The following is a 24,272-nucleotide window of genomic DNA, read 5'->3' as shown; positions in this document are numbered from 1 at the left end:
ACAAGGAAACAGGGATTCAAGCCCTAAGTGATCTGATTATGCTAAGGCCCCTATTACTGTGGCGCTCTATCTGGCTTAGTGATGGTACCTCATTGAACAGAGCAATTATTAAGGACTGTTTTTTATTGGACCAGCACTTAAAGATCCCCTGGATCAAATATATTATTGAATGTTCACAAAAATTATTCGGGATCAACGTGCTGATGGACCCTTTCAGTCTCTCGGACATCCCCAAATCTAATGTGAAAACAATCTTTTTAAATCACTGTAATGAAAGGCACCTTCTAGAGGATTCTAAGTTAACCACATGTGTACTGTACAATAGCATGAATGAATTTACTGGTTTTAGCCCATATTTGTCACAGGTCACAAGAGCCTCACACCAGTTTGTACTAACCAGAATGAGGATGGGTATAGTACATTATCTGGTTGCGTGCCCTAACATTAAAATGCGCCCTATTGGCCCATGTGAATGTGATAATAAAACAGAACAAAGCACTAAGCACTTTTTATTAACATGCGAACTGTATAGGGAGTTACGGAAATTCTACTTGAAGCCTTTGTTAAACAGATTTGGAGTGAGAAATACATTGGATGCTATGAGACTGCTTTTTAATCTGAATCACCCGGACATCTGCTTTTTTACTGCTTCTTTTTTGCTTAAAGCTATTAGCGCCAGGAGAAGTATGTGTTTTTAAATATATGTACATTTTAAATATTTATTCCATCCCCCTCTGGATATTTTGTATTATGTGTTATTTTATGGAGATATGTACTGTTTAATGTATTGTCTGTAATTAATAATTGCATATTCTATATTATGTGTTTTCTTTAATGAAATGTGTATGAATTGTCTGTATTCGTAACTACATGTGCTTTTATGGACATGTTTTTTTAAATGTTCCGAATAAAGCTTTATGAAATGAAATGAACACCTGAAAAGTCTTATGTGTCAACCTTTAACGCCTTGCACCCATCTATTGATTATCTGGGCACTATGCAACATTAAACACTTGCACACCCACAAACCTGTTCCAGCCAGGTAAAAATATTTACAGTTGAGACAGACTTAAAACTTAAAACTCACAAACTGCTGTAAACATTTTTTCTTAACTGCCCTTAATTTCAGGCACTCTTTCCCTCAATTACCCATGGCAATTCTCCAATATATGCCAACCACCCACATTGCACAAATGTTGCTCACCATCCTTTCCCCTCAACATTTCACACAGCAATGCCAAGACCATGTGGATACACATCTCTTCTCTTCCTGCTTCGTGCATTGGTTGCTCCAATTCTGCGCGAACTCAAGCAACATCATCTCCTGTCTCTTCTTCTCTTATTACATCTTTGCAGACTTTATTCACATTTTCATACCATTTTCTTCATTCAAACCCACTTTTGACATGCATAGCAGAATGTCTTTCTGCCATAAGCTACTAGCTGGCCAGTCAACATCAGTGTGCTCTTCCTCAATCACGACACAAATCTGTAGCCACTGTGGCTGTGTCCTGGTTTCATGGTGCACACCAAACAAACAATAATTACACCCTATAGTTGTCCCGTTGGTGCCACATCAGTAATCATCATATCCTCTCTGTCCCATGTTAACCTCAGTTGTCAGATCGGTCTTCCTCCTGGCACTCTATCACTGGAACTCTCCCGCCACGCATGTGAGCCGCCTTCCTTAAATATTTTCAAAAAGAGCAGCCACCTGACCAAAAGAGTGTGAAGAAATAGCTACACAAGACAATCGGGGGGGGGTGGGGGTGCCACACCAGGGTTACACCCAGGACTTAAAGAAGCTATGAATTAAGTCATTGTCATCAAACATTCTTGAGCAGGCAGGCCAGTCAAACATCTACCAATGCTAACATACATACCGAATACTAAACAACCCTGCGCTTGTGTTTTTAATCATTTGTTAGTTTTATATGGACGTGTATATTCTGGGCCCTACAACTCCGCTTTTGATTCGTAACACACATTTAAAAAACTGAAATTGATTGAGTAAATCACCTCAAGGAATGACACCACGGAATGTTTTCAGCACGCTTCTGCAAGCTAGTAGCAGGTGGAAAAGGAAACCCTGGTTAATTACCCATTTCTTAAGTTATATACTTTAAGCAGCCGTAGTATTATGTAAACATACCTCAGTGTGCAGCACTTATGGTGCTGGCTGATTGCATATGTGCCACTTCTAAACGTAGACAGACAGACACACTCACCTAATACTTTAGAGCAAAAACAGAATAGATTACGAGTCCTTTCTAGAAGAGCATATTTTGTAGAACCAAGTGAAAGTGGGAGACGTGGAAATTGTATGATCTGAATAAAATTGCATACTGTATTGTCAATTGCCCAAGACTAAAAGTACATTAAAAAACTAAATAGATAGACATCATGCCATTATTAAACCTTTGGCCAGTTAAATCAACAACCTTTCAACCTTCTGCAAACAAATACAGGGCAGCATTCTGTGGTATACACACTCGTATACTAGGTACACTGAAGATTGGATACCTTATTTCCAACCGAATGAACCAATAGCAACCAAAATGTAAAACTACATCGAACATTCGATTTGTCTCTAATCCAACAATGTCACACCGTGTCAAGATGACTACAATCAATAAGAATTGCCAGAATCTAGATTTCTGATACCAATGCGAGGCCAGCATGGGGTGACTCCAATACCTACTGCACAGAGTTCGTGTTGGCAACATCTCTTTCGGGTGATGTCGGCAGCTGCAGGGGAGGAGGGGTGGTGGGCAGGTCTGAGGCAGGCTCAGCAGCTAATCATACTGGGGCAGATTTGCAAGCCACCTGTGCCACTTTTGCGTCACTTTTAACATGGGAAAAGTGATGCAAATGTGGCGCAAGGGGCTTGTAAATCTGCCCCTTGTTTTTGCAGCTGAAGAAGTGATCCCAGGAGAGGCCGAGCCCGGCTGATGACGAAGGGCAGTCTCCTTAATCTGGCAGCAGGGGAGGGGTAGAGGGAGGTACTTTAACTAGGCACTTGAGAGACTGGCATTGGAAAGAATCATTCAAAATGAAGACTTAAGAGAAATGGTATTAATACTTGCAATCCCACTACTTATTTTATCATTGTACTAGTATTAACTCCTTAATCCAGCAGTGGGGGAGGGGAGGTGTGAACTAGGGAGCCTGTTCTAAGTGGTGGGAGGGAGGGCACCCTATGGCGGAGCTTTTGTGCTGAAGCATGTAATATGTTATAGCTACGAATGACGGCGCTGTGCTTAAGCAAATCGAGGTGCCCGGGATAAACACAAGAAGACGACACCAACCTGGCGGAGGCCTCCCTCCCACCGGAGCCACCAGAGGCAGCCGAGGGAAGTGCTCCAGAGCCATGCAACCGCCTGCGCTGTGAGATCTGCACGGATGTGAGCTCCAGTGGCCGGGCCTAGTAGGGCAGGCGAGGGGGCGGGAGCCCACTGGGGCAGGACATGGCAGCCTTGTCAGGACCAGGTGAGCGCTCTGTCCATCATCCACTTTGGTATCACTTTGTTGGCCCTAAATTGGCAGGGTATGCCCAGACATGGGTCCCTTGCTCACTCCACCACTGGATTCAATGTAGCCTGGCTGATGAGGATTATGAATCCGAAACCGGTCCCTGGATGCTTGTTACCGGTCCAGGGAAGACATGGCTTGGCAGTTCGGGCTGGACTGTTCCCATTAGGCACAGGGTCAGACTGATTTGCATATGTCTGAACTGGGGTGGTGGAGTGAGCTAAAGAAGGATGATGGATTAAACCCAGATCAGTTGACTGGAGGTGAATGTTTGATTTGCTCAAGCACTCCGTCCATCATCCCCTTTGGTATCGCTTTGTTCGCCCTGAGTTGGCAGGGTAAGCCCAGGCGTAGGTTTCTTGCTCACTCTGCCACTGGATTCAAGATAGCCTGGCTGATGAGGGTTATGAATATGAAAACGGTCTCAGGATGCTTGTTACCGGTCCAGGGAAGACATGGCTTGGCAGTTTGGGCTGGACTGTTCCCATGAGGCACAGGGTCAGACTGATTTGCATATGGACATGTCTGAACTGGGGTGGTGGAGTGAGCAAAAGAATGATGATGGATTAAACGCAGATCAGTTGACTGGGGGTGAGTGTTTGATTTGCTCAAGCGCTCCGTCCATCATCCCCTTTGGTATCTCTTTGTTCGCCCTGAGTTGGCAGGGTATGCGCAGACGTGGGTCCCTTGCTCACTCTACCACTGGATTCAAATAGCCTAGCTGATGAGGATTATGAATCCGAAACCGGTTCCCAGGATGCTTGTTTCTGGTCCAGGGAAGACGTCTTGGCAGTTTGGGCTGGACTATTCCCATGAGGCACAGGGTCAGACTGATTTGCATATGGCCATGTCTGAACTGGGGTGGTGGTGTGAGCTAAAGAATTGTGAAGGATTAAACCCAGATCAGTTGACTGGGGGTGATTGTTTGGTTTGCTCAAATGCTCCATCCATCATCCCCTTTGGTATCGCTTTGTTCGCCCTAAGTTGGCAGGGCATGCCCAAACGTGGGTCCCTTGCTCACTCTACCACTGGATATTCAAGATAGCCTGGATGATGAGGATTATGAATCCAAAACCAGTCCCAGGATGCTTGTTTCCGGTCCAGGGAAGACATGGTTTGGTAGTTCGGGCTGGACTGTTCCCATGAGGCAAAGGGTCATACTGATTTACATATGGCCATGTTTGAACTGGGGTGGTGGAGTTCGCTAAAAGATGGTGAAGGATTAAACCCAGATCAGTTGACTGGGGGTGAGTGTTTGATTTTCTCAAACGCTCTGTCCATCATCCCCTTTGGTATCACTGGATTCAAGATAGCCTGGCTGATGAGGGCTATGAACCCAAAACTGGTCCCAGGATGCTTGTTTCTGGTCCAGGGAAGACATGGCTTGGAAGTTCGGGCTGGACTGTTCCCATGAGGCACAGGGTCAGACTGATTTCAATATGGCCATGTCTGTACTGGGGTGATGGAGTGAGCTAAAGAATGATGATGGATTAAACACAGATCAGTAGACTGGGGTGAGTGTTTGATTTGCTCAAGCGCTCCGTCCATCATCCCCTTTGGTATCAAGGTGAGTTGACAGGGTATGCACTGCCGTACTGGAGGTGCTGGGTGAAGGCACCTGGAGGCGTGGGAGCATACCATTGAGCGCTGTAGGAGGCACTGCATTCTGTTGCAGAGAAGGGAGTGCTGTAAACAGCGGTCACTAAGTGCACGTCCATGGCCCACGAGCTGCGAGAACACGGACAGCAGGAACAAAAGGAACACAGACAACGGGAGAGGGACAGGAACATGAAACTAAACAGAGCAGCGCTGGCTCAGACTCGACCTACAAAAAAAGGACACCTACTGTGTAACAAGTAAAGGGGCCATTAGCCATGGGAGGTTACAATTGATGACACAATCGTACTAAGGAGGTTCTAAAAAGCCTATTTAGGGACCAGAAGCCAGCATTTAGGAAGGACAAACATACAAGCCAATGAAAAATATGGGCAGGGTAGTGGGCGGGGCTTCTCTCCCGTACTGAACTACCCCAGATCTGCCCTAGAGCAGCGCTTGCGCACTGACTCTAGCTTCGACCTAAAAAGTGGTGGCAGGTCACTATAGTGCAGGCGATTTAATATAAATAAATATTGCACTAAATAGATTGACCATCCACTTCTTTCTACAGTAAATATATGCTACTATTTTATTGCTTCTTATACTTACTTCCAAAGATAATATGGTTGTTTAAAAATAGTAAATGCATGCTTTCCTTACACAATTAGGTCAATGTTATATTATTGAAAGTAGATATGGATGATCTTGAGATAGTGTTATATATAGAACCCCAAATGGACAAAACACAGCAGATATGAATTTTCTGATTCTATGCTTTTTTTCCACAGTTCTTGGAAAGTAAACACTCACCTTCACTGTGCTCATGAAATCCTAGATGCTCATAAATTGGAAAAGGTGGTCGGTCAGCAATGTCTTCAGATTTGTTGACAAGTGCCTCTTTCATCACTACAAATTTGTTCAAGACAACCACATTTGTCCAGCAGAACTGTAGGCTAAAAACGTTTCCATACTTCTTACGGAGCTGCAAGGAGAGAAATAAAGACATGATCTAGAAAATATAATTAGGTTGGAGAGTCGAAGAAAAAAGAGATTAAGAAGGAACCGAGAAAGACACAATGGTAGGTAAAATGAAAAGGATCAAACAAACAAAAAGGATGAGGAAAGAGTGGTAAATGTATACATATGGAATGAAAAATGGAAAGACATAATACTGAATGTGGGGAATTAAAGAAGCTAAGAGAGGGAAATACATAGGGAGAAAAGGAAAATGAAAAGAAAACTGATGGAAGGAGGGAAAAGAGGGAGGAATGAAGAATGGAGGAATGAAGTATTAAGGAAGAAAGTAAGAAATAAACAATGGCCTAGGCCCAACACTGCACACGCACCTATCCCCTCTCAACGCACAGCCTTTGTTGGTGCATGCTGTTGGGGTGGGCGAACAGCCTGTGGCCAGGCCCTGCACCAACCCCCTGCAAGCACCCACCCCTCTCTCTGGGCACACAGAGCTGACTACAGTCCTTTAATGTAAGATGAACCTACCAACTTTGTCAGAGGGTCAGAACAGCAAAATATGAAAAGCAAAGAGCAAGCAAGGGGTCAGCACATCAACATGTAAGACAGACCTATTCGTTTTGTCAAAAAATCCCCAATAACTACAATCAAATGCATATTTCATATATTACAATGTTTATAAATATTGTGTGTCTCAAATAATTTTTACTAATGCATTATTATTATTTTTTAAACAATAAACTTGCCCTTGAGTAATTTTTCTTACCATTTTCAAGCTACAAAGTGCAGCTATAAAACTAAACAAATGGGGGCTATGCTCTCCAGCTGAAGAGCATACACCCTCAGTTGAGAGTGCTCTAAAAATATGGTAAGCTCTCCTGGGATCATTGTTAGAAATGGGAGTCTCTAGTTGGCAGTGGCTGGCCACAGTCCAAGTAGGGACCCTTCTTCCTAAGTCAGAGTGAGGGGGCTACACCTTTTGATAACCCCTGCTCAACCCTGTGGTAACGTAGCACGAGCAGCTAGGCATATCTCAGAGGCAGTGTGTAAAGCATGTATGATCATACATAGTAACACAGTGAGGGACACTACTACAAAGGGACACCAAACAAGTAGTTATAAAAAATAAGTATCTTTATATATAGACTTAACACAAGACCAATAACAGTAAAAAGCCACAATGCTGAAAAAGGGGGGGGTACTCATGAAAAGCTGGAAAAAGAGTTCAAAGTGTTCAAATAGGGGTTCAGTTCAAAGCAGGGTCTCTGCGACCCTTTTACTTACAAAGTACATGGATTTTGTAGCAAAACAAGCAAAATGTCGCAAACGAGCTGTAGCGATGATTTTAGCCAAGCTAGGCCAGTGATCCGTTGAATCCTTGCCTCAAGGGAGGGTGATGCGCCGGTCTGTGGGTGCGTGCGGGACAAAGCGACAGACTTCTTCACGCTAGGCCAGCGATGCGTTGAATCCTTGCCATGAGTGAGGATGACGCGCTGATCCTGTTACGTGTGCGATCTTGTTGCGATGAAAGAAAATGACGATCTGGGTGCAAAGCGAGGAAAATGGCGGACGCGCGGCTTCTGCTCTGCGATGTCGTGATGCGATGATCTCGATGCAATGATCCGGGGTTAGCGAGCCTTCGACAAGCCCGTAAACGTGCAATGCGATGATCTCGGGGGTTAGCGAGCACTTTGGGGCCTGCAAGCTTGCGATGCGATGATCTTGGGTTTGCGAGCGCTCGGCGGCAGCAGCGCAATGATTTTTCTTACGCTATTTAGCTGCAGCGGTTCGCAAGCTGGCGTTAGCGACGATTTCAGCACTTTCTTCTCTGTAGTAGAACGAGAGGCCCTGGAACTCACAGGGGCCTCACCTGCAGATAGAAATCATCCCTGGGAGGAATCAGGAGGCTGATGGAGGAGTCAGATGGGCCTGTGACTCCAGCAGGAGGCTATCTCTCTTCTAGCCCTTGTGTGATTGCTTTGCAAAATAAAAGTCTCTCAAAAGTCCTTTTCCCTCTTCTTCCAAGTCCAAAGGGATTTACTGCAGGCCAGTCCAAGAAATAGCCCACAAGCACAAGGACAGTCCTCTCCTGCAGATTCCTATAGTAACACGGACAGAGGTTCCTCTTGACATCCAGGAGCAATACCAATTGTAGGGGTTTGGGCACAGATATTTATACCCCAAAAGTCTTTGTTCTGAAGAGTCACTGGTCCCTTAACCCAGCCTGAACCAGTTCTGCTCAGGCCTGGAGCACTTTGTTTACCAGGCTGCATCCTTCCTTTCAGAAAGAGGGGGTCTGCCATCAGACGCACAGGAGGAGGTGGAGCCAGCATTCATTTTGCCAGGCACAACCCTGCTCAGATGAACGGGTCACCCCTCCCCTACTCCAAATGCAGATCTCTCTAATCATCCCAGGTCTGACCCAGCCTGCCTTGCCCCTCTAAACCCAGACAGTCAATACACATAACAGCACACTGAAAGGCTTAGGCAAGAAAATACCTAATTTCTAAAAGTGGTATTTTCAACCACAGAATATTAGAACCAACTTTGCTAAAAGTTGTATTTTATCATTCTGAGTTCAGGCATACTACACTCGAATTTCTACCATGTTCCCTGAGTCAGATAGGACTGTTGGAACCAGAGGTCTCTGGTTGGCACAGGTATGCACTTGTGACAAGCAAGGACCCTCAGCTCCACGTCAGGGCAAGGGAACTACTCCTTCGAATAACCCCTGCTCACCCTCTAGGTAGTGTGGCGCCAGCAGACAAGGCTAATCCTCAGGGCGATAGTAAGTTAAGCATTCATGATCACACACAGTAAACCCACTGACCCACCACAAATGGACACCAGTCTTATGATTGTATCAAAAATACGTATACTTTATATAAAAGATGGATTCAAGCAGGATTATCACAAGACCAAATAACGTTTATTGAGTTGAGGTCACCAGATTACAATAGGCAAGCTTAGTCTTTAAATGTTCGTTGTTCAGCAAGGTACTATGACAGGGAAATAAGAACGTTGCGGACCCTGGATACGATATGAACTCGGGGCGGAGTTCAAGTGTACCTTGCTGGGGGAAGTCCGAGGCGTTTCAGGCGCGGCTACTGGTGAGGGCGGACCCTGGACGAGGCCGACGGTTCTCCAGAGGATCTCTCTGGCTCGGTCCCCCTGGAGGAGCGAGGCGGGGGAGCTAGACTGTGGAGGGTTGCGGCGATCCGGGATCGATGCAGCTCACGGGGCGAGGCGCCGTTCAGGCTTGCGGGACGTGCTAATTCTTAGCACGCCGGGTCGTACTTGTGGATCTGTGTGGGGCGTCGCGTTCTCGGGCAGACGGGTACAGCACCAGGCTTCCGGTACCACTGTACGGGGAGGCCTTTCTTGAGGTGCGGCACGAGCCTTGGTATGCAGGAGGGCAAAGCGAGACAGTCGGGTACAGTACGACGTGCGGACCGTCCGAGGCTATGGAATGCTCTCCGTGCAGATTCCGGCTGGAGAAGATGAGAGGCACACAGCGCGCTCCGTTAGCGGCGAGGTGACAGGAGAGCGGGCAGCCCGGCACTGAAGCAGAAAGCGACTCAGGGATGAGCGGGGCTCTCTACGGCGGGGCGACCAGGCTCCGAGCTGTCACGACCTGGGAGGGGCGAAGGCACCCGAGTCACAACTCTGGCGAGGGAATAAGAACTGAGGCCCAACAGCAGACGGGCACAAGCAGATAGAACGCAATGGTCCTGGGGTTCCGTTCAGGGGGCAAGCTCTCGATCAAGCCCTTGGAGATCGTTTCAGGCACAAGTCTACAAAGTCCTCTCTGGTCCTTTCCTCTACGTTCTCAGCAAGGCACCCCTGCAGGCCAGTCTAACAGGATACAGACTGGTTTCCGTCCTTCAGCTTCTCTTGGTCCTTCTAGTCAGGCAGAGGTTCGTTGTGGTCAAAACTGGATCTCAAAAAGATGGAGCAGACAGCTCCCAACAAAGGAAAATCCGCCAGGCGTCCAGGAGCCGGGCAGGGCCCAGGGAGGCAAGCCTTCCCCCGGGCCCAAGCAGCAGCACGCCCCTGGTAGTTTCAAGTTGGCAAACAAGAACAGGAACCTGAACATTTTAGAAGAGGTCACAGCCTCCTTTTATACACAAAATTCCTTTGTCTAAAGGTGCAGGGTGGGGGAGAAACCAGTTGCGGCAGGTTTTGGAGTACTTTGTTTTCCCCAGCCACCCTTTCCATTCACCAGGCAGGCTAGGGTCATCAGACGCACCAGAGGGGGCGGAGCCAGCATTGTGTGGGAAAAGCCCAGCCCTATTCAGGACCCAAGTGCAGCCCCTCCCTCACATCAGCAGGTTAATCTCTCCATTCACCACCGGGGCAGACCCACACAGACTCCTGGAGCCAGGCTCACCAGCCAGCTCCAGCCAATCACGCGCCTGCACGCTCACTGCACCCATACATCCATGTCTAGAAGTGGCACTTCCACACTAGACACATACACGCCGCATACATCATCGCGCAGCATTCAATCTCACGAGTTCCCACATCCCAAACTCGAGCCTGCACTCCCCACGCATCAGGAACTAACATGGACACATACCTTCCCCATGCATTCCTATGGGAGGCCAGGCCTATCTCTCCACACACACTCAAGGTGCGCACGCACTCTCCACTGGGACCCAGTGAAAGTGCGCAGAAACCAAGAATCACTAATACAAAGTCACAATTAAAAAGCAAAAAGTTTCGGGGTGAACCTGCCAGAAGGGCCAAGTCCATCTAGGACTATAAGATGTAATAGCCAGTCTGCCCATCCTAGCCTATGGAGAACAGGTAACCTTGCAGCAGTGAAAAACGAAATGGGGTGTAATTCACTACCAGGACATGCTACACATATCAAGCCATGTCCTACCTTACACACACAATGCACCCTGCCATAGGGGTGACTGATATGATGCCAAGGGAAGGTTCAGAGGTTGGGAAGTGTGGGCACTTCTCAGTCAAGATGGCAGTTCCGGACTGCACACGGACACTACAGTGGCAGGTCTGAAGAACACTTTACAAGCTGCTTCTGTGGGTGGCGCAGACCAGCGCTGCAGGCCCACCAGTAGCATTTGGGTTACCAGCCCTGGGCACACACAGGCCACACTACTAGGGACTAATAGGTAAAAAAATAAGCCAATCAGGGATTCACCAATGCACAGTCATATTTACACAGGGAGAGCATATGCACTTTAGCACTGATCAGCAGTGGTAAAGTGTAAAGTGCCCAGAGTCATAAAGCCAACAAAAATAGATCAGGAAAAATCCAGGAGGATGGCAAAAGGTTTAGCGGAGACCCTGCAAAAAGTGCCATTTCCAACAGTCATGAATTCAATGACCCAAGAGACTTATTGTGTGTGTTTGTGTTTTTGGTTTAAATTTTGCTTGGGGTGCCCACACCACCAAAAACGTTTGGGGCCATGAAGGGAGCCCTAGGACCCGATAGCCCACACAGGCTCAGCATTTTGTTTTAAAAAATGGGTGCACCAGTGCCCACCTGTGGCACCCATATTAACAAATTGTTGGGGGCTGCAGGGAAGCCCCAATGCTGCAGCCCCAGCAGGCTCCCCAGCCAACACCCATATTAGGCACTGGTGGGAGCAGGGATATTTTTTTTTAAGTAGGTGCCCTAGTGATCACCCAGGGCCTACTTAATACCGGACGCCCAACTTGCCGCATTTTGATTTCATGTCGGCATTTTAATCTTTGCTATACGTGACAGTTCAAATAATATTCTGGAATACTTCCCTTGCATAAAGCTAACCTTCAACAATCCGTTAACGCTTTCAATCCTGTCCCAGTTTTCCAACCATGATGCCTCCCCTCGGGCTGTAGGACTTAAGCTTTGAACGATTGCACTTTGAATTACTCGCCCCACAAGGTCGTTTTTTATTTATTTAAACAATTCTTTCTGGGCTTCACAGCTATACCTGCCCCACAAAAAATTCAAAAATAACCAATGAAAACATGGCATATGGCCAATGCAACGTATTCTGTGGAGTAAATTAAATGCAGTGATTGTACTACTATGTGAATCATGCTTAAACTTACTGAAATGAAATAATGTTTTTCCGTATAATGCCTTTTATAAAATGCTCTTACATACAATTTAAATACATTGTTCTGAATGTATACATAATATATTTGACAGCTCGAAACTTGAAAAATAATCGGAGATGTTGAAAATAAGTCAATATTATGAAGATCTGTAAAATGAACACATGTTATTGTAAATAGGTATGGAGAGGATACTTTGAACTTTTCCTTTCGCCTTACACCTTACTGGCGGCCTATTCTGATCACCTATGATTATACTGCATTGGTCATGTTCCTTTACCCTGAATACTTTGATTCGCACTTATTGTAAATATCCTCACAAAAACGTTAGCCATAAATCACTAAATCTCTAAATCACAGCAGAGACAAACTTAAGACCACTATGCATCCGTCTTCCCTCTTGAACTTTATAAATATCACTGGGCTTTCTCCTATCTATCAATTCTTTTTAGTAAACTCACACTTCTAAATCATGCTAGTTTTTTTCCAGCTCACACTTACTCACCCTTCCTTTCCTCTTTCCATCTCACAGGCACTTGGGTCAAAGGCTTCCTGTTTTAAATTATTTGCGCTTACATTTGTACTCTTTTGATCTTTTTACAGCCTTGAAAAAGCCCCGGCGCAAATCGCCACAGGGGGCGAAACACGTGTCGGCTGTTCATGTTTTAACCTTATTTAATACAAGTAATTTTTCTACATCATATGGACTCCTGATTCTGATTACAAGAGCAAGGATTCAGCCTAAGGATATTAACAATTTGGTCAAACACACTCATCATCCCTTTCAAAGACTTATTTGTTACAAAACTCAAGCGGTCCAGAGTTTTTTGAGTGTGTTCCCTTCAATACATGAAACGTGAAAACTGATATAGATTTGGCATTTCCTGTGGACCACTCCTTTTCCCTAGAAACCCAATAAGAACTGTCCAGCCCGAACTGCCCGGCCAGGTACTCCATGGACTGGAAACAAGCATCCTAGGACCGGTTTCAGGCTTTCAGCCCTCATTAGTCAGGATAGCTTGACTTCAGTGGCATGGAGAGCACGGGACCCACGTCTGGACATATTCGTCCTACTCGGAGTGACAAATGCAAAAAGAACAATTGATGGACAGAATGCAGAGCAATGTCATACATTCACCCCAGTACAGAGATCTGGGCCTAAATCCATAGTTTTTTTGCTCACCATGCCATTCCAGTTTGGACCCAGCCATATGCAAATCAGTCTTGACCATGCGCCTCATGGGCACAGTCCAGCCAGAGCTGCCAAGCCATGTCTTCCCTGAATCGGAATCAAGCATCCTAGGACCAGTTTTAGGCTTTCAGCCCTCATCAGAAAGATAGTTCGACTCTAGTAGCATGGAGAGCATGGGACCCACATCTGGGCATATCCGTCCCACTCGGGGTGACAAATGCAAAAAGAACAATTGATAGGCTGAATGTCATACATTCACCCCAGTTTAGAGATCCGGGCCTAAATCCATCGTTTTAGGTCTTGCCCTTGCGAAAGCGCGCGACGCGCGTTCTCGCCGCGAGAACTATAGTCGTCGGCTCAGCCGACAACGAGTGGAGACAAGAGATGGTCACACGCAGCATTTTGCAATGGGATTAGGTCACGTGCATGAGCTTCTGCCGTAGAAGGCATGGCAGAAAGAATCGGATCACGACGCGCGCCTCGTGAACAGTTCACGTGACTGACTTTGGAATGCTTTAGGTTTTGGTTTTAGTCAGCGTGCGTGGGAAGGGCAGCGGGGAGCAGGGGGAGTCTGCAGAGGGGCGTGCGGCGCCGATAAACAGGCAGGCTTTGAAAATAGCTCGCAGCGAGAGGTACAGCGTATAAAGATTATATGACATTTTCACACTTCACTGACCGCAGAGGGACATGCGGTGCCGATAAACAGGCAGGCTTTGAAAACCAGAACACTTAGGAAGGACCACGCTGCCAACACCCATTGCAACAAACAGCTTTAGCCCCCCTCTTTGTCGACAGGCGCACAACCTCCATTGCAACAAAGAGCTTTAGCCCTCCTGTGTCGTTTTTCGCAGTTTGAGTTAATAGAGCTCTAGGGTATGCACACGTAGTTAATTGACAACTTCATAGGTGTTCACAACAATATGTGCATGTTAAAGAGGCTTTTCTACAAGATAATATGATATGGCGTCTCGCTGGCACCAGCAACTGACTTTTACTTCTACTAAAAATAAAAAATAAAACTTTGCAAATAATGTTACTTTTTTTCACTCTTTTCAAACAGTTCCTGTGTGGCAGCCTACCCTTACACAGCTTCTGGCCACACATACGAAGAAATATGAAAACCAGCAATAAAACAATCCCTTTTGAAGGAAGTTCTTTGTAGCATATGACTGTACATGCTCGCAAACGTTGGCAAATAAATAATTCTAAATTACTAGAACAAAAAACTCTCTCGCAGCTCCTCATGTAATAATAACCAGTTGCATAAATCCCACCACGTAGGCCACCTGCTGCACACACGCAATCACAGGCTTCCTCCTCCACTGGGGACATCCCCTTTTCCCGCCGTCTTACTTCCCTGCAAAAGCTCACACTTAGCTGTCCCCATTGACGCTTTCTACCTGCTTTCCTCACCCCTATACACGTGGAAGAAATATGAAAACCGGCAATAAAACAATCCCTTTTGAAGGAAGTTCTTTGTAGCATATGAGTGTACATGCTCGCAAACGTTGTCAAATAAATAATTCTAAATTACTAGAACAAAAAGCTCTTCTTGCTAAACAGGTCAGAAAAAGCTGCCGTATCAACATTTTCTCTTGCCTAGCTCTCATAAAAACGTCATTGTATGACTTCAATAACTTGGAAACATCGCAAAAAACGAATAGGTACCAAATGAACTTTACTTCTATAACAATTAACACAATGCACCCTGGATGAGTCAATATTCAGGGCACAGCCTTAAAACCTTTGGGTTGCGACTAGCAGATAAACACTAGAAATCAGCCTTGCTACTTTTGACTCACTGAGCACACGCCATGAATATGCTGCCAAAGGGAGTGCTACATTTTTATTTGCAAGATTAGGTAAAGCTGAGCAGTGGTGAATGAAGTCGGGCCAGTCATAGTGAGAAAGAACTTTGTGCTAGATGTTTAGGGGGCGCTAGAGGGCGCACGAGCTAATGGCCGCACTTCTGTGAGGCTCTGGCTGCCTGGCCAGCATTATCCTGCATTTATCCACTTAACCTGGAAGTGGACGCCTGAAACTCACACCGAGGGTGGACCCACATGTGCTACGGACCCTGACCGAGTCTGGCGAAGATCTGATGCCTGGCGCCTGAGATACGGCTCTTAGTGCGTCCTCCGGGAGAAGGCACCGCGGAAGGCTGCTGCGGCGCACCAGTCGCTGACCTGCGCGAGGCCGCAGCGTCCCACGAGGCGGCTGGGCCGCGGAGATACGGAACACGGCCTGAGAGCCGGGCGATCGACGGGCAGCTCACCGATTGCAAACGGAGGTGAGTCTTGCCACATCTGACAGCGCTGCGGCGGGAGGCGAGTCGGGAGACTGGTGCTGAGTCCGGCTGACACCCCCGGTGCGCACACCGTGCCCCGTCTGGACTTACGGGGGGTGCTACTGTTATACCTGGCCCCACTGCGCGCCTCCCTCCCGGCCTCCCTGGGACACCTGTGGGATTCTGCTGCCACCGGCCGGCGTTCGGAATGCAGGGAACGAACGGAGGCGAGCCTTGCAGCCTCGGACGGCGCAGCAGCGGGAGGCGGATCGGGAAACTGTGCCTGGGGCCGGCTGGTGCTCCCGGTACCTACAGCGGAACGCGCCTGGGCTGAAGTGGGAGACACCGTCATACCCGGCCACGCTACATGCCCCCCTGCTGACCTCCCTGGCATAACTGTGGGACACTGCTGCCATCTGCGATTGCAGCCACGGGAGCGGAGGCTCACCAGAGAGGTCGGATATAGCAACGCTGCAAGGGCTGGCTTGGCCTTACATCACCGGATTACCCTCCACCTCCTGTGCGCTCCTGCCGCCAAGAACTGCTCGTTTCCACACAGGAGAGCTGCGACCAGACCACCAACGCGTGAGCTCTCATGACGCTCTAAACATTGCAATTGAGGCGCAGGGAGGGCCAGGAGGCCACTGGGCTTTGCCGACCTGCTCATCGGCTGATACTACCTAGGGTGGGGTCGCCACGTGGGCGACGGCCGGCGGAGCGCCATAGACTGGGGGAGAGGAATCCTACTACTGCTCGCCATTTGCCCACCCCGAGCAGCGCCAACAGACTGGGCACTATGGGCAAAAACGACGCTAAACAACCCAAACTGTCCTTCGAGCCCACGGCCGCCAAAAAACCAACACGAGGCACCGTGGGATCCGGTGGTGCTCCAGGACCATCTAACGCAGAGTCCTCCCCTGCACCTGTGACTCCGGAATTGCGACTGCTTATCGACGAGATGCGGCAAGGCTTTGCAACAATCGTGGATAAGGTTGACCGCCTGTCCTCCAGGATGGACGGAGTTGCGCAGAAGATAGAAGTCCACGAGGAGCGGCTGACGGAGGCGGAACGGCGCATCTCCACTGCTGAAGACACCTCCAACGCTCACGAAACGCGCCTAACCCGAATGGATAACATCCTCCGAGTGATTGCGGCTAAGAATGAGGAGTTGGAGGCGAGGAGTAGACGCAATAACATCCGCGTCACGGGAATTCCGGAATCCACCAACACCGGACGAATGGAGGAATACGTGGAACGCATACTGCTTACCGCAGTGGGTAAAGAAGCCTTCTCTCACCAGTTCATTGTGGAGCGGGCGCACCGCTCACTGGGCCCGGTCCCCAAACCGGGGGCCCCGCCACGTCCCATTATTGCCAGGTTACTCAACTACCGTGATAGGGATGTGGCCCTCAGAGCAGCCCGTGCGAACCGGAACCTAGCCTGCGATGGTGTACGGTTCTCCTTGTACCCAGATTTCACACCCATGGTACAGGACCAACGGAGAAAATTTCTGGGTGTGAAAAGGAAGTTAAGGGACATGCAGGTGGACTATGCTCTTCTCTACCCGGCACGCCTCAGGGTGACTCATCAGGGCAAACAACACTTCTTCACGGATCCGCAACAAGTTGAGGACTACGTAAAGAGACTTCGCGCCGCTAGGAGGGACAGGCAAAACGATGAGGAGGAGGAGGCAGGAGGCAATCCAGCTGAGCAGGATGCGTCTTGATAGTGGCATAATGCTCGTTTTATCGATAGCTCCTTGTTGAATTGCTGATGCTCACTTTGGACAATGTTGCTGTTGGATACTAGTGCCTCCCGCGTCACCTACGGCGCCTATGATAACTGTTACCTTGCATATTAGATAAACTGCTGAGCGATGTAGGGCATACGAGCATTCTTTCCCGCTGCTGGGTGGCTGCTGGGACTGCACGGCTGTATAGGAATGCGGACACAGAGTGGGCAGTGGAAGATATGAAGGCGCCTAACTTTACTTGCACAGTTTGTTATCTGAAGGGAGGGATGTCGGGGGGTTGAAGCCCTCATGTTAACCTGGCTGTTGATCTGCTGTTGAACTGATGAAACTTGCTTCGGAGGTTATGCCTCACTTCCTGCCTGCCTGTGTGGACACGAGCAACTGCTCACTGGCCGTAAAAACGTGTTGCTGTATGAGGGCTAGGTTGCCCACTATACGCCACTGGAATGGCTAGTGGCTTGCGTAAGAGGGTGGCGATGCAGGGGGGAAAGAGGGGGCATGGGCGAAACCGTGGTTGATCCCCCTATCCGCATTGTTGACTTAGACTGATGGGAGGCGAGGAAGAACTATGATGGTGTGTTGTGACGGCTTAAACTTGCAGGGGTTATATATGCCAGGCACCACCCCTTCTTCTCTGTCTTCCCCGTATGTCGTATGCGGGGCGGGAGGGGAGTGTAGGGGTGTATAGGTGCGTATCTCTATTGCCCCCAGGAGGGGATATCCCACATGGTTTGACTACAGTTGTTGAGTTTGGGGGTTGGGGTGGTGGGTGGGTTTCTGGTACTGGCAAGTTTGGGTTGCTTCAGTGGGTTGGGGGTGGGGTAGAGCTACGGGAGCTGAAAAGATGCGCGTGGACGGGGGGGGAGTACATGTTGGGGTGGGTGTTGTTGAGAGTGGCAAAGTTCTTGAGGGTGAAGTACATGGTGCGTATGCGGGTGCTGGAGATGCGAAGTGTGATGGTATGGATGGTCGTGCACAGCGAGGGTTCATTTTGGTGGTGAGAGTGGTACTTGCTACGATCCTGCGAAGGGCTGGAACGCTGGAAATATGCGTGCTTATGTATTGTGATGACAAGTGCGGGTGATCACGCCTTATCCACTATGTCCATTTTGTCCTGGAATGTCCGAGGTCTTAATAACCCCCGGAAGTGTAGGAATGTAATAGCATACCTGGATAGGAACAAGGCGCAGATAGTGCTGCTCCAGGAAACCCACCTGAGTCCAAGCTGTACTCCCCAACTCGCAAGTAGATGGGCGAATGTAAGAGAATTTTCCTCCTATTCCACCTATTCCAGGCGGGTAGCCATTCTGGTGAATAAACGGTTAATGTTTCAGAAGATGGGGGTTCGTGCAGACAGGGAGGGGAGGTATGTAATTTTGTGGGGGCGGCTGGGCACTGATGTGATACTGGTTGTAAACTGTTATGCACCTAATGTCGACACTCCGGGATTTTTCTTGACGTTGTGGGGTCATGTGCTAGAGGTAGAAGCTACACACATTGTCTGGGGAGGGGACTTCAACCTCTCATTACATCCGGGGATGGACAGGTCGGACGGTAGTGGACAGTATAACACGAAAGCTAGGGACGCACTGCAGGGTATACTCACGGAGGCGGGATTACTGGATAGCTGGAGACACTTACACCCGGGAACTAGGGAAGGTACCCACTTTACCACATACGCACGCTCGTGGGCAAGGATCGATTACTGTTTCGTCTCTCGGGGCCTAGCTGGGGGTATCGTCCAGGTAAAGCACCTGCCTCGTACGTACTCGGACCACTGCCCTGTAATGACGGTTATAGATATGCCTGGCTATGCAAGAATGCGCCCCCCGTGGAGGCTCTTCCCTTCGGCCCTGCTTGATCCTGTTTTCAAACAGGAACTAGGCGAGGAAATTGAAGCCTTCTTCCCTAGGAACAAGGGATCTGTTGCCAAGGTCGAAACGATATGGGAGGCTTTTAAGGTTACCGTGAGAGGTGTCACAATTTCCAAGAGCTGTGGAGTACTAAGGGAAATCGTACGTACATTGACTGCTCTTGAAGCGGAACTGAAGTCGCTAGAAGCGGAGATGGTCAGGAATCCCTGTCCTGACCTAGAGAGGGCTTTTAGGGCCAAACTATCAGCCTATGAAGACGAGGCTGCCAGAGAGGTGAAGTTTCGAGGCAAATATTGGACTGCCAGGCGGTATTGCGAGGGAGATAGGCCGGGAAAAGTTTTAGCAGCGCTTACGAGGCATCAACGGTTCGCCACACATATATTGGAAATCTCTGATGGAGAGGGCGGGCTCTACCGAGATACTAAAGGGATACAAGACACCTTCCTACAGCATTACCAACGTTTGTACTCCACACAACAGACAAGCGGGGTGGAGTTTGGTTCTTTTCTAGACGAGATAGCACTCTGCTGGCTGAGTGACAGCGACAGGGCGTTCTTGGGATGCCCCTTCGAGTTGGACGAAATCCGGGAGGCGATCATGTCGCTCAGTAATGGCAAAGCTGCAGGTCTTGACGGCCTTCCGGACGAGTTTTATAAGTGTTATATCGACATCATGGCACTAGTACTGAAGGAGGTATTCGAAGAGTCGTTGGAGGAGGGAATACTGCCAGGCTCTATGAGGGAGGTGGCGATCACATCGCTACTGAAACCAGGGAAGAATCCAGTGGACACCGACGCATATAGGCCCCTATCATTGCTAAACTGTGATGCGAAGATCTTGGCGAAAGTACTTGCGACTAGGCTATCCCTCCTTATGAGCACCCTTGTCCTGCCAGATCAATCTGGATTCATCCCGGGGAGAGCTACATCCCATAACCTCCGCACATTATTCTCCCTCATACCCACCATATCGACTGAACTTCCGGTAGCTGCTGTATTTTTAGACGCCACCAAGGCGTTTGACTCGGTGGAATGGGGATATCTTTTGGCCATATTGGGTAAAATGGGGTTCCCCCGGATATTCATCGCCTGGGTCCAACTGCTATACACTTCCCCAGTTGCCAGGGTCGTTGTTAATGGTGTGCTGTCAACTCAGATGCCGATCACGAGAGGGACTAGGCAGGGATGCCCCCTGTCACCCCTGCTCTTCGCCCTGTCCATTGAACCGCTGGCCTGCAGGATCCGACAACTACATAAGGCCAGCGCCTTTAATTGCAACCAACGGCAGACAGGCATATCCCTCTACGCGGATGACGTCACTTTGTATGTGTGGCACCCGCAGGACAACCTCAATCCACTGCTGAGGGAATTTGTTTTATTCGGCGGTATTTCTGGAGTACACATCAATTGGAAAAAGTCGCAATTCTTTCCCCTCACGGCATCAGTGACCCGCTTTGCGCTGGAGTACCCCTTGGAGTGGTGTGACTCTGACTTGAAATACTTAGGAATCGAAGTGTCGCTCAACAGGGAAGACACGATCCGGCTGAACTATGGGGTGGCCATTTCTCAACTGGCCGACAATGTGACTCTCTGGACGGCCCTGCCACTGTCGATGGCAGGCAGAGCCTCCCTGATAAAAATGGTTGTTCTCCCACGGTTCCTATACCTTTTCCAGAATATACCTTACTACCCGGGGGCCTACTTTTTTAAAAGACTTCGAACCGAATTGCTGAGGTTGTTCTGGGGAGGCAAGCAGCCGCGCCTTAGCTGGAATGTCCTCACACAGCCATATGACAGGGGAGGTTTTGACGTACCCGACCTGGAAGTGTACTACCTTAGTGCTCAAACTCAGCATGCTTATCACTGGGTTAACCCTCCTCCCTTTATGCCCCAGGTTGCTGCTGAGGACTGGATCGTTCACCCATTGCCACTCAAGGGCATGCTGATGGGGGTGGTGGGAGATGTTGAGACACCGGCTACCACTGTCACCTGCACCATAGATTCATGGCACAGAGTAACGAAACTGCTAGGGGCTCCAATGCTCTACTCGCCGGCAATGCCCCTTGCATACCACCCGAAACTATCTCTTTTAACGGAAAGCGGATTCCGATCCATGTGCACCCGCGTACACATTAACACCTACGGCGATTTATTTCAGGATGGACAATTCCGCACCAAGGAGCAGATCTTCCTGACCGCCCCACCGACACCAATGGAGGTGTTCTATTATATTCGTCTTCGTCAGGGTATGAGGGATATACTCCCCAATTTTCCGGAGGAACCAGGTACGGTCCTGCCTTTGCACGTTTTATTGTTGTCAGACGGCAGACATCTGGTATCGAAATTATATGCTGCCATTCGGGAGCAGCGTCCCCCTGTCCTGGCCAGGGCGCGAGCTGCCTGGGACTCTGATCTCACTGCTGCACTTACCGATGAACAATGGAAATATTGCTGCTCAGTCACGGCCAAAATTTCCTCCAGCTGTAGACTAAAAATTATTCATTATAAATTCGTACAAAGATATTACTACACTCCAGTTCGGAAGCTGCGTTTTCACCTCTCGGAGGATGATAGATGCGCGAGATGCCGGGCGGAGGGCGCTGATTTCCTCCACTTGGCCTGGGAGTGCGGAGCGATTCAGGCATACTGGGAGCAGGTGCACGCTGCGCTCCAAGTTATGATAGCTGGCCCTATTCCCATGGACCCGGTGGTGATGCTGCTGGGCTACACCAGGAATGTCCCCAAAGCTGACCGTCGATATGTTGATATTGCATTGCTACTTGCAAAGAGAAAGCTTGCCTGCAGGTGGGGGAGGGGCAGGGCGCCAAAATTTAAGGAATGGCTGGACGATCTCAAGTACTGCCAGGATCAGAATGGCGTTTATGCAGAGCTAATGCCAGCCCGTTGTAAACCCAGCGATTTTTGGTCCCCCTTGCAGGTGTACTGGCTGTCTCAGACGACTCACGGTGACTCTTCTGGAGATGATGAGTCGGTGCCGGGCCCATGAGCGTGCTCAAATTTCTCACACCACACCCACCGCACTATAGATCACACGATGGGGGGAGCTCGAACCTTCCTGACTGGGGAGAGATTGAACAACCACTATTGGGGTGACGCTAGGCAGCCCGTAATGAGTATAACACACATGGCATGGTTTGAACGACTGGTCGCTCTCCACTTTTAGATCCTTAGATGCAATGGGCCTGTGGGAACGGTCCACCGTGCTGGTCCCCACGGCCGCCAGCCGATACAGTTGACCCTTATGCTGCCTTGCATTGCGCCCTGCACTGGATTTGCGCCCTAATCTGATCACTCTCCCGCTGACTGTCACTGGGGTGTTTGACAGACCCGCGCTTGCTTGTTGCACATGCGACACGATATTGTACAGGGGGATGCTGATAGCTTACTACTAGATACCATCACGAATGGGGGTAGACGTGCCTAGTGATGACTCTCGCCAGCCCTGCCGGGATGCCTGTCTACGACAGATTGGATCTAAGCCTCCGCGGTCCGCGCCTCGGGTCGGGAGAGGGGGGGGGCCTCAGAAAGTATTGGCTCGTATTCCAGGACACTATATGTAATTCATGCGTTGTACCAGCCCTTGTGTAGCCACTCCTTATCCAATGTATGTACCATGAAAAGTATTGTATTGTTGTATTGATGCTTTGACCTTCATGACACTGTGTTGAATGCCACTAATAAAAAAAGGTTTAAAAAAAAAAAAAAACTTTGTGCTAGATGTTTGATTACAGAAGAAATTCTCAAGTGTTAAAAAGAATTTAGAGCTCACAGCTCAGAAGAGCCACCTTAAAGTATATGATAGTTGCCCTTTTTAATGAAGGAAAACGCGGTCTATACACAATACAGAGTTTTGCAAAAAAATTCATGCAACACATTGTCATATACAATGCCAATAACTCAAACTTTAATGCTGCGAGACCTATTGCATTGCAAATGCTTGTTTTGTTCACCATGCCATTCCAGTTTGGACCCAGCCATATGCAAATCAGTCTTGACCCCTGTGCGCATGGTTCAGGCGCAGTGGGTGTTATGTTATGTTATGTTATTTATATTTTTATAGCGCGCAGCTACCCCAGCAAAGGGGCGTCCTGGCGCTTAGACAGGCACTATAACATAACACACAAAAAAAGAAAGGGACAACTATTCAGAAACGGGAAACAAGAAGGTTTTAATCGCCTGGCTAAAGGCGAGCAAGTCATCAAGAGCTCGGATGCGCACCGGGAGCGAGTTCCATAACCCTGCCGCGAGCACCCGAAAGGAACGGCCACCCATTCTGCTCAGTTTGAAACGGGGGCAAACTGCCAGGTGGAGCGCCTCAGATCTCAAAGATCTCAGAGGGATATAAGGAGTGAGTAAGTTGGCAAGTGCCGGCGGCGAAGAAGATTTCAAGATTTTAAAGGCCAGACACAGCGCTTTAAACTTAATTCGCTGTCTGACCGGGAGCCAATGTAGAGCCACGATGGTACCAGACACCGAGCAATGTCTGGGGAGGCCCACAATGGCCCGAGCCGCGGCATTTTGCACCCTTTGGAGCCTAGAGGCCTCCGCTTGATTCATCCCTAACATCAGCGAGCTGCCATAGTCCAGCCGAGATAGAATTGATGCCTGGACCACAAGCTGTCTGGTAGGGGGATCAAAATACTTTAAGACCGGCCTGATACCCCGCAGGATGCCATAACACATGGCAGCCACCTTCTTGGTATGGTCAATAAAAGTGAGCGCTGGGTCCAGCCAAATACCTAGATTTCTCACTCCAGCGGCTGGAATCGGAGTGACGCCCAGCTATGGTGGCCACCACTTGTTTCCCCATAGCTCAGCGTGCTTCCCTAATACCAACACCTCAGTTTTGGTGGCATTCAACTGAAGGCAGTTGGTGCGAAGCCAGCTTGCTACTACCACAAGACCCGCTCGGAATCTGGGGGCCTCCACCTCAGGGTCTTCACTAAGTGTCACCGCTAGCTGTGTGTCGTCA

At 48.9% G+C, this 24,272-nt stretch overlaps 1 protein-coding gene across 2 annotated transcripts in view; it reads right to left on the bottom strand.

The window, feature by feature from the left end:
- LOC147747974 (cytochrome P450 2D15-like) overlaps positions 1–24,272 on the bottom strand; it is a 339,742-nt gene that overhangs the window by 294,029 nt on the left and 21,441 nt on the right. For both annotated transcript variants that reach the window (XR_015308498.1, XM_086957428.1), the window contains exon 2: positions 5,938–6,109. Coding sequence is in view for 1 of the 2 variants with exons in the window: in XM_086957428.1 (XP_086813554.1) it covers positions 5,938–6,109 (172 nt within the window). In the remaining variant the exon portion in view is untranslated. The remainder of the gene's footprint in view (positions 1–5,937; positions 6,110–24,272) is intronic.

This window comes from Lissotriton vulgaris, chromosome 1_1, assembly GCF_964263255.1.
Source record: "Lissotriton vulgaris chromosome 1_1, aLisVul1.2, whole genome shotgun sequence".
NCBI classification, from domain to species: domain Eukaryota; kingdom Metazoa; phylum Chordata; class Amphibia; order Caudata; family Salamandridae; genus Lissotriton; species Lissotriton vulgaris.
Note: the sequence above shows the minus strand (reverse complement) of the source record. Positions and strands in the feature narration are given on the sequence as shown.